At 35.0% G+C, this 11,169-nt stretch overlaps 1 protein-coding gene across 1 annotated transcript in view; it reads right to left on the bottom strand.

Annotated features, from left to right (window-relative positions):
• Window positions 1-1,665: 1,665 nt before the first annotated feature.
• The window catches only part of COMMD10 (COMM domain containing 10), a 167,966-nt gene continuing 158,462 nt past the window's right edge, over window positions 1,666-11,169 (bottom strand). The window contains exons 6-7 of the mRNA XM_059919421.1: window positions 3,617-3,676; window positions 1,666-2,887 (exon numbers count right to left, since the gene is read on the bottom strand). Of these exons, the coding sequence (XP_059775404.1) occupies window positions 2,849-2,887; window positions 3,617-3,676 (99 nt within the window). The 3' untranslated portion in view covers window positions 1,666-2,848. The remainder of the gene's footprint in view (window positions 2,888-3,616; window positions 3,677-11,169) is intronic.

The following is an 11,169-nucleotide window of genomic DNA, read 5'->3' as shown; positions in this document are numbered from 1 at the left end:
GCCCTGGTGGCACAGTGGTTAAGACTCTGCACTCCCAATGCAGGGGGCCCGGGTTCAATCCCTGGTCAGGGATCTAGATCCCACGTGCATGCCGCAACTAAGAGTTCGCATGCCACAACTAAGGAGCCCACATGCCACAACTAAGGAGGCCATGTGCTGCAACTAAGGAGCCCGCCTGCCCCAACTAAGACCCAGCGCAACCAAAATAAAAAATAAATAAATAAATGTAAATAAATAAAAACATACACAAAGAGGGGTGTGTGTGTGTTTGAATTTACATGAGATATCTGAAAAGATATAAACCAAATGTCTCTAACTAGTTAGGTAGGTATTTCTAGGGAGTAAGAGAGCAAAATAGACTTTTTTAAAAACACTTTTTAAAAAATATAAGCAATTTTATATTTATAATAAAATCCCATTAAAAGTAAAAACAGAAAATAAATCTTCATACTTTTGGCATAATAATCCCACTTCTAGGAACCCGTATTAATAAAGTAATGAGAAATGTGGTTTAGGGTTTATTTATAATGATCTTTACCAGTTGAGTTCTTTAGTATTTTAAAAAACTGGAAATAATCTAAATGTCCAACAATAGATTGAATCAATAAAGTGCAACTGATTCAAATGAAGGACTACTTAAAGATAGTAGAGAAAGATATCTGAATAGGAAAAAAAAAAAAAAAACCTTTAATAAAATCTACCAAAATGTCATTAACGGCTGTTTCTGGATGTTGAGAATCTATGATTTTAGGTTACTCCTTTATGACTTTTTTGGTGTTTCCTACTTAAAAATAATCATATTTTATAATTGGAGAATTGCAAGTATTATTTGTAGTACTCCTTTCTAACAAGTAATTTATATTTTTATTCAATCCTCATGACAAGCACTCATACAAAACATGTTTATTTGCTAAGACAGTAGGTTTCAGTTCCCACTTATGGCTCCACCCACCTTATTTCTATGAAAATGTAACACACACCTTAATAATCTTTGGGAATGATATCTTCTTTTACTTGTGTATCGTAACAATGGTGGTAGCTTAAGAAATAAAATTATCTGGAATTAAATATATTTCAGGGATAATTATGTTCTTAGTTAGAATTAGACCTACTATTTACTTGTCCTTCCTTCAATGCCTTTGGTCAGACTTTCCTGAACTAGACTGATGGAGAGAAAACTATTTACCACTATTTTAAGCTACAAATAGGAAATTTCATTATGAAGTGTCACATTTAACTTAGATACCTACACTGGGAGTTAAGTTGGCATCAAACCAATGAAAACTTCTACCTATTCATATGGTCACTGTTGGGAAGGCCCAACAAATTCAACTTGAAATGATGTATGTTTATTTGTACATAAGAAGAAGTCTGAAAGAATATTTACCAAAATGTTTACAGTAGTCAGGTACTTTCCTCTGGGGACCAGCAGAAGAGAGCGTAAAAATATAAGATAGATCCCACAAGCTACATATGGAAACAAATCCCATTATATTATAAACACGTCTTCTAGATATCCTATCAATGGAAGTTTGAGTTTAAAAACTTTTCAAATCAACCAAGTATGGATAGCCACTATAATATTTACATTCTGAAATAATCCAAACACCTAATCCTTCTAAGCAACAACATACAAGCACACGTATAAATAAGTAAGGGCATAAATTCCATATACTGAACATTTATTTGGGAGACATTTAACATTCATATTACTCAGATACCTCATATAAAGAATGTGATTTAAATCCAATGGTTCTGTTTAACTATAGGATATTTCTGAAATCAAATTATTTCATGTGAAGTCATATTTGAATCTCTCTCTGTCTCTCTCTGTTCTCTCTCTCTCATTTTCTCCCCCCCTCCCCTCTCCCTTTCTCTTCTTTCCTCCCTCACTCTCTGTCTTTCTCGCTGGAAATAATATAGTGTAGACATTTCATTCATAAAAAATTCAACTGGTATTATTTTCTGCAGGCAACCATACTCACATTTATATAGATCCATAGCATAAAATACTGTGCACTTCAGTTCAACTAATTCTAAGCCATAAAAATCTTGACTGAAATTAACATATTTACAAAAAGAGAACATAAAATTTGTTTTACATTTTGTTTTAAAATTTTAAGGATAATCATTTAGCACTCATTACAATTATTTTTATTCATGATCTGAATCTGTCTCCCACACCTTGAAATGAATCATTATTAATTTTCAGTACAAAAAAAAGCACACAAAAACCTGAACTGTTATTAAATCATTAAACTCAGAGAAAAAATTAAAGTGCACAGAGATGCTCATACTGGAGTTGGCTGATGTGCTAGTACTAGCTCTATTTAAGATTTCTTTCCTATATTATTTCCCAAGCAAAGTACACTCATTATATTAAAGGAAACAAATGCCATAATGTATTTAATTGAATGTGGCTACTTTCTTATTTTTATTAATGTAATTAAAGAAGTTCTGTGTTCTAAGGTACATATTACACTTTGTATCCATGGACCCTTCTTGATACATAAAAGTATCATCAAGTATGTAAAAAATAAACAGGTCAGGCAATAAAGCAAAAATAGGACAGTAAAAACAATATGATATTCACTTTTGTTCCCCTTAAAACAAAAATGTTCTTAACAATTGCTTGCTGTTGGCTCACAGAACTGGAGAATGTATATTAGAACTTCAGTACTCAAAACAATGATCTTCCTTGGCTGTTATTTGTATAAGAAGCAATAAACCGTGTAATTTGTAAGAAGAAAGCTAATGAATCCTTCAGAAAACACAAACTGGCAGTTTATCTTCAATGCAAAACAACGAGGTGGCAGGAGTGTGATAGAGAAACCAGTCTTTGAGAACATCATGTAAGGGAATCCAGCTGTGCTTGTATGGTCTCTAGCTATTTACAAAGACAAAAAAAAAAAAGAGAGAGAGAGAAAGTTGGTGAAGCGAGAGAAATTCATATGAAGTGTTGTTTAGAAACATGCAAATGAAAGAAAAGAATGTAACTGGTAACTATGTATTTTAAATGCACTCACATAAGCAATAAATATACCACTTAGAAAATTTTTCTTTTTATGTGGATATTAGAATTCAGGCTTGCTATCTGTTTTCAAATTTGTAAAAGAGGATTTCTAAATACTACTGTTGAAAATGCACCCAGCTCTTTCATTTTAGATTTTTGAAGGGGGGAGGGTGGTAGAGGGGGCAGTGCATTTTCCTGGATTACAAAATCAGTATTTACAAAGAAACATGAAATATCCTCAAAGATAAATCTTTAAAGGCCTGGTATCTGCCTTTTCCCTTGGGCCCAGAAATTAAAATATTTAACATTACCTATCTCTAAAGTGCCAGTGTGGCTAGATACCACACAGTTTTATTATTTAATGCTTTACATTAAAACAACAATCCTACTGCTTTAATTAAAACCATATCCATTCTCTTCCTGATTTAGTTTGTCAGATTCTCTTCATCTCGGCAATGCTTCCTGCTGTGAAACATAAGATGTTTATAAGGGAAGTTTAAAGAACTCAGCTCTGTAATGGGCATTTAAAAATAAGAATTCATAAAGTGGAGGAAACATTGTGAAAAACCCCACATTATCAGAAATTATTTAAAAAATACAGACCTTGTTATAGAAATCAAACAATTCCTTGTGACTGAATTCCACAAGAACTTTCTTCAGGCTCTGTAAAGAAAAAAGAAAGAAAGAAAGAAAGAAAAAAATTTAGTCGTGTACAATTTACATTGCATTTTTTTTCCTCTCCAGCTAGCCTCAGAATATGCCATATTATTCTAAGTGGTTTAAAAAAAACAAACAAACCAAACTTACCTCCTCTACTCAACCCCACTGTTCCAAGAACTCAAAAATACATTTAATAACACTCAAAAATACATTTAATAACACTCCACTTTAGCAAAAGGTTTCAACTCTATAGGGGTATCTGTTCTTTAAGTTGACTCCACAAAGGTTAATAAAATATATTCCAACAAGAGAACAATTTCATTATGTATTTTTTCAAGACAGAGATAATACATGAGATTATATTTCATCTTTCTCAGCAGTCCATTTGAAATCTAGTAAATACCATTACACAAAGACACTGGAGGCAGCATATCTGATTGAACTCATCCAGCCATTAATGCCTCACATCAGCACAGCTGCTGCCTCCAAGCATTAATCTAACAGTTATGATCTTAACATGCTGAGATTGTTACCTTTTGTAATGTACAGACTCGGCAAAAGTTAACAATTAACACAACAGCTTCAAAGCTGGGACTTAAACCTGCTCCTTCCTTTCACCTCAAATGCAATAGAGAAATCTTTATGGATGCTACAGATGCTAAGTAATATTGTGTACGTATGCATGATAGTGCAGTAAAGTGCGACATTAACCCAACCCACCCCAATCCGCTTTTGGTTGATTTTGTAAACTGAGGAAACACTGTTTCTGAAAATTGTTCAAACATGTTTATTTTACTCAACATACCTTTGGGAAGTGAAAGTTAATGGGGAGAGAATACCAAGAATGTGTCACCCGCTCTGACCATACTGTCATGCTCACGTGACATAAAACAGGCACCATGAATTGAAGAAGTGGAAAACTGCTGCAAACAGACATTGATTCATGCACTTAATTGCCTATGGTCATTTCCAACACTGTATTAATTCTATTCCTCAGTTTCTATGCTCACTTTTTTCTTTGTTTTATTTGTTTTAATGATTTCCATTTCCATTCACAAAGCCAACATTTTCAAAACAAGTTTTCTCCTAATTTTAGGAGAGTCAGTGGGGCTCTGCTCAGAAATGGCACCTCCCTTTCCATGAAGCCTAAGCACATAGGCTCAAATTCCTTTCTTTGTTTTCTCTTATACACCCATGTAAGTTTTAAAATGAATGAAGAAGCATATCGGCTTTAAAGCCTTATCCTTTACGAATGATAAAAAAAAAAAACTATGAATTTTTCAAATCATATTAGAAGAATCAGTTGGTTAGCTGGCACATATCCTGAAACCTCCAAAGGCTGAATCGGCATTATTTAGCAGTGCTATATTTCCTTCCAGCAGTTAGAGGGGAATGATAAGCCTAGGTTTACCCTAGGGAAAAGCAAAGCGAGTTCATTCCTTTACCACCCCCTCCCCAGCCGAAAGTTAGGAGAGACTGAAGACGGAATCAGTATGTGAACAGCTCATTTGATGTACCCCTAGAGGTAGCAGCCAAGCTAGGCTCTTGTTTCCTGTACTTCGCTTTGCTTTCTTTCAGGGTAGTGTTTTCTAAAATGTTACACTGAGGAAAGGGAAGGAAGGTAACTTTAAAAAAATACTTAAAATAACAATAGCTAAAATAATGTGTGTGCATATATATGGATATGTTTATTTTACACACACACACACACACACCTACCTATCCATCCATCCATAACAGTAATCCCTCGATATCTGCGGGAGACTGGTTCCAGGACCCGCTGTGGATACTGAATTTTCCGGATGAAGTCCCATAAATGCCCCTCCAGATCTGTGGTTCCAAATCCGTAGATTCAAACAACCGTGGATTAAGTAGTGCCACAGTATTTATTGACAAAAATCCAAGTATAAATTGACCTGTGCAGTTCAAACCTGTGTTGTTCAAAGGTCAACTAAATTTAGTGTCTTACTGTACTGAAATACTTAGCCCCACGAAGGAAAAAAGCTGATACTTGATATAAAATTTCTTATGTTTGACACAATAACTGGTAGCTATTATCATTATCATTTTCCATTCAACTCATAATGACTTAGAGAAGACCATGAGAATATGGAAGGGTATGGGAGTGGTTTTAAGTGTTTCATGTCTATGTGTAGAGAGATTATCCTAAATTTTGAGCATCTATGTTTACCTAAGGGGTGGCCAGTGGCAGTTGTTTTTTAGGTTTAGGGAAGTAAGGATGGAGCTTAGATGTGTAGGATAAGAAGGAAAGGGGGGTGCTGGCCAGGGGCCAACTTCCCACATTGTCATGTTCTGACATGGAACCCCACAGAGTCTAAGAATCTTAAATTCAAATCTGGCCTTCCAGGACGTTGTACAAAAGTACCTTATCAAGGAAAAAGTACAGTTCACATTTCATTTAACAGTTTGGTAACTTTATGACTTTAAATTTAGAATGGATGATGGCCTCCATTTTTACTCTTTCTTCAGGTCCCATAAATATTAGGAGTAGACCTGATCAAAATCTTCCCTGGGACTACAGCATTTTTTGGAGGAAAGCACACTCTTAGCTTTCCTTGAGAATATAACCAGAAAGTGACAAATTTGCTTATCAAATGAGAATCAACTCTTTAAACTTCATTGTTTACTCTTCAGAAAATGTATGGAAGGTTCAAATCATTATGTTGTACACCTAAAACTAATACCATGTTATGTCAATTATATCTCAATAAAAAAAAAAAAAGCCACCTGGGTGGTAGCATTTGGCTGGGGAGAAGGAGGACACCATCAGGAGACCCTCAGATGCCAGATTCGATTGTTAAAAGGAACTCTAGCCAATGTGAATGATCTGGAAGCCTGGCTGGTGGTGGAACACAAGGGTTGGGGGTGGGGGAGAATAATTAGGAACAGCCCTTTTCTACCTTTCTTGGTAGGTTTCCTGGCAGTTCCCCCAGCTGAAAGGGGTGCATCCAGATTGCCCATGAGTACCCTGGACTGACAGGCTTGATCTGATTTGAAAAAAAAAAACCAAGAGACTTGAACAGGCATTTCCCAGAAAAGGATGTCCAAACAGACAAAAACATATGAAAATATATGCTGGAAGGGGTGAAATTTTTCTAACTACCCTGGAAACTTGTCTGGCATTATTTACTAAAGCTGAATATATACACACCCTATGACCCAGAAATTCACTGCTAGGTATTAATATTGAGATCAATAGAAATGTACACATTTGGGCACCATGACATAGGTACAAGATTATTGATAGTATTATGATTCAAAAGAACTAAAAATGGAAGTAACCAAAATTTCTTTCAACAGAAGAATATATAAGTAAGTTGTAGTATAGTAATACAATGGAATGTTATACAGACATGAAAATAAACTACAGCCAAATACAATATCATGCATGACTAACAAAATAAAGTTGAACGTCGGGGCTGGGGGCACAGAAGAACATGTATGATTAATTTCATGCATATGAATATTTAAAAAAACAACAGAAAAGGATTTAGAGACAAATGCTTAGGTGGTAAAAGTATAAAGTAAAGCAACAAAAATATTACCAGATATACCAAAATACTGATCACCTCCGGGTGACTGGAGAAAGGAGGCAGTAATTGGGAGGAGGCATAAGAGAGGCTTCTGATTTCTTCTTACTATTGTTATTATAAATTAGGCAATAATTTATTTCTTGATCTTGGTGGTAGGTAAAAGGGTGTCCTTTTTTTCTGACAAATTACTGTGCTCTTTTTCTGTATGTGTGCTATATTTCCCCAATTAAAAATAAAACGGCACTGTTATGTGTTAAATTCATTCCTTTTTATTCAATAAACTTTAATTAAAGGCCTACAGGCCTGTTCTAGGTGCTACGTAAAGAGCAATGAGCAATAGAAATCAAAATCCCCCATATTCTAGTTGAAGAAAACAGACAATAAACAAGAAATGTAATAAAGACAATAATAACAATAATAATAAAATCATCATCATAATTCACAACTTACATATAGAAATGTTTGTTGGTGATAAATGCTAGGAAGAAAAATAAAGCAGGGAGAGGGAATGTGTGTTTGGGGGGTAGGTAGGTGAAGATTCAAGGTTAGATGGTCAAAAAGGGTCTCACTGAGCTGATAACATTTGAGTTAAGATTTACAAGAAGTAAAGGAGTAAAAAAACCCCACAGAATAGGAGAAAATATTTGTGAATCATTATCTAATAAGAGTATAGCACCCAGAATATATAAAGAACTCCGATAATTCAACAATAAAAAGACAAACCCATGTGGGTGGGCCCTAATCCAACATGACTACTGTCCTTATAAGAAGAGATTAGGACACAGACACACACAAAGGAATGATTGTATGAAGACACTGGAGGAAGATGGCCATCTACAAGCCAAGGAGCGAGGCCTTAGAAGAAACCAATCCTGAATACACCTTGATCTCAAACTTCTAGCCTCCAGAACTGTGAGGAAATAAATTTCTGTCGTTTAAGCCACCCAGTCTGTGGTACAGTTATGGCAGTCCCAGCAAACTAACATAGGCCCCATCATCTCTTCTGGGACGGAGAGAAGATCTTTAAGAGCAACGGAAAGCCACTGGAGAATTTTAAGAATGATGTAATTGTATTTACATATTAACAAGTCACTTTGGGTTTTATTTGTAAATGGATTAGAGCTGGACAAACTAGATGTGGAGAAACCACTTAGGAGGCTATATTGCATTCGTCTAGGCAAAAGATAGTGACCTGATCTAATATGATGGCAACAGTGACAGAGAAAAGTGAAAAAACTTGAAAAATGGTTTAAGAGGTAGAAGAGATAGCATTTAGTGAAAGATTTGAGTTGGGGGAGGAGGTGAAGGAATAGGCGGAGTCAAGAATGACTCTCGAGTTTCCCGCAAGAGAAACTGATGGATGCAACTGAGATAGGAAACTAGAGGAGTAGATGCCAAGAAAGAGAATCAAAAGTACAGTTTCAGACACAATTAGCTTGATATGTCTGTGATACTTCCCTGAAAATATGTGAAATAAGCCTGGAAAGACAGAAAAGGAAATTAGATAAGAGATATACATTTGGGAGTTACTGATATATTGCTATTTAAAACTGAATGAGACTGCCCAGGAGAAGAATGCAGTATGAGAAGAGAGGGCAGCCTGAGACAGAACCCTTCGGAACTCCAATACTTAGGGTAGGCAGGTGTTTCATAAATGATGAGTATCACCAGGTCCACAAATGTTTTCTGCATGGTATGTGGAAATGTATGGCATTTATGACATGAATCAAAATAATTTAGTAAGTTGGCACACAGGCAATAAAACTGGGTGGCTTGCCTTCAGTGTTCCATTTTCCAGTAAGACCCATTAAACTCACTAATATTGTTAACTAAATATACACAGACTAGAAGATTTACTCTCTTTCTTCTGCCTTATACACATAAGATTGCAACCAAGAACCCATTTAGGAAATTCATTACTTATGTTGTCTAAGCTGGTCTCATGCATTAATACCACACAGACTTTCTGCACCCTATCTGAAAACACTGCCAAGTGAAAATGAAAGTGCAAAGATTATCATTCTGCCAATTTCTTAAAAGAGAAGAAAGATGTATTTGTTCACCCATTTCTTTTATTTTTAATTTGTAATCCTGTCTGCGAGCACCTGGATAATGTTGCACATACCCATTAGCAAAATTCCCACGGAAATAGAATTTAGTAAGGTCTTCAGAGAGGTCTAACTTGATGAAAGCTGACAGTAAAAATATCGTCTGCTTTCCCATTAGTTAGAAATTAGGAACACATATACATTTTCCAAGAGAGAAATGTATTAACCTCATCACAAATTATCTAAGCAGAAATAACCTCTAAATAACATAGATATACACTAGATAAGAATTAAACCAAATATACATTGCTTAGCTTTTAAAATTAAGTAGGATATTAGAATTAGAAATCATACAATTATCCTTTCATCTAGAAAATCAGGAGTAGAGGATTCTAGTAAAAGAAAAACTACTAATCTCTTGTCCTGGTTAAATCTAAAAATAATTTGCTAGGGACTTAGAGAGGAAGTTTTCTCCTTTTCACTTACAGAAATGAAGGATAGATATAAAATTTAAATAATATTTCAAGTTCTACTGAATGGGTTTATAAAACAGAAATCATTAGGCACCATTTATTAAATAAATACATCTATAAATTATATTATCTACAACTGTACCTATATACAGTTACAGATCATTGCAAAAATATTCCAGTATTTCTATTATTATTTGTTGACTATCTTCACTATTATTGAATAGTTAGTGAAACTCTACTCATGTACGTGAACATTAACCATTTCTGCCACCCAATAATATTCAGTTATTCAATAAACATCTAAACGGTACTGATACAGAGATGAATAAGCCATATACTCTTGACCAAAGAAAGATCCTTTTCTAGGTAGGCAGGTTGCCCTCTACAGCTAAGCTTCCAACTATAAGAAGAATGTACATGGAACAGTGAGAAAGAAGGGATTCTCTGCCCATTATCAGATCAATGGAATTAATCCTAGCAACAAAAGGGGTTACAACCAGCTCTGATTCAGAGGATGCTAGCTTGAGAAGGTGCAAGCAAAACATTCTAGGTAGAGGGAAAGAGCAAATTTCCATTTTTCTGCGAGGCGGTTGGACTATACAATCTCCCAAGGTTCTTTTCAATTCTATGACTCAAGGATGTTGAAAGGCACACCTCTATAAGCAAAGTAAATTGGGGAACTGAGGGAGTTAGAGGACCACAAAATGCCAGTAAGAAAGAGCTTTAGCAATAACATAGTTCAACCGTCTTACTTAACCGATGAGAAAACTAGTCTTACAAAGATGAATTAACTCATATAAAGTATACAGCAGTGGAACTAGTCATTGTTCTTTCTACTGCATTATTACGGTAACTCAAGATAAAACAACACTTTCACCTGCATATCAAGCTAATTTATACAAAAAAATTTCTTCCCATGAATTTGCACAATTGCTTCCCTTCTCTAACTCATTATACAGAGAAATACATAAAAGCTCTGCTGAGGGTAAATAGTTTGATAAATATGGCTGATGAGATGCCAAATAGGAGATGTAAAATGTCAGGTTAAGGCCTTAAATTTCTCAAAAATTTTCAGACAAAAATATAAGCAACTCTCTTTGTCTGTTACATTAATTTTTTTAAAAAAGCTACTGTGAAAATTTCACAAAAGTTAACAATACAATTGCCATGTTTAAAATTCTAATTCCAAATATATAAACAAAACTGTTAGCCCAATGAATATACTACATTATACAGAGAAATGGAGCAAGAAAATTACTACTTTCACCTGAATATGGAGCTGATTTCTGTTGCTCCCTCAAGCCTACAATTCCAAAAGCTCTTCATTAAAACACTGTCTAGCCTAGCAGGCTCCAAAACCTCACAGGCATTGGCCCTGCTGTTTGAGGAGGGCAGTGGGCAAACTGAAAACCCTGAGCTTA

The sequence above is a fragment of the Balaenoptera ricei genome, chromosome 3 (genome assembly GCF_028023285.1).
Source record: "Balaenoptera ricei isolate mBalRic1 chromosome 3, mBalRic1.hap2, whole genome shotgun sequence".
Classification (NCBI taxonomy): domain Eukaryota; kingdom Metazoa; phylum Chordata; class Mammalia; order Artiodactyla; family Balaenopteridae; genus Balaenoptera; species Balaenoptera ricei.
This window is presented reverse-complemented; position numbering and strand designations above follow the sequence as displayed.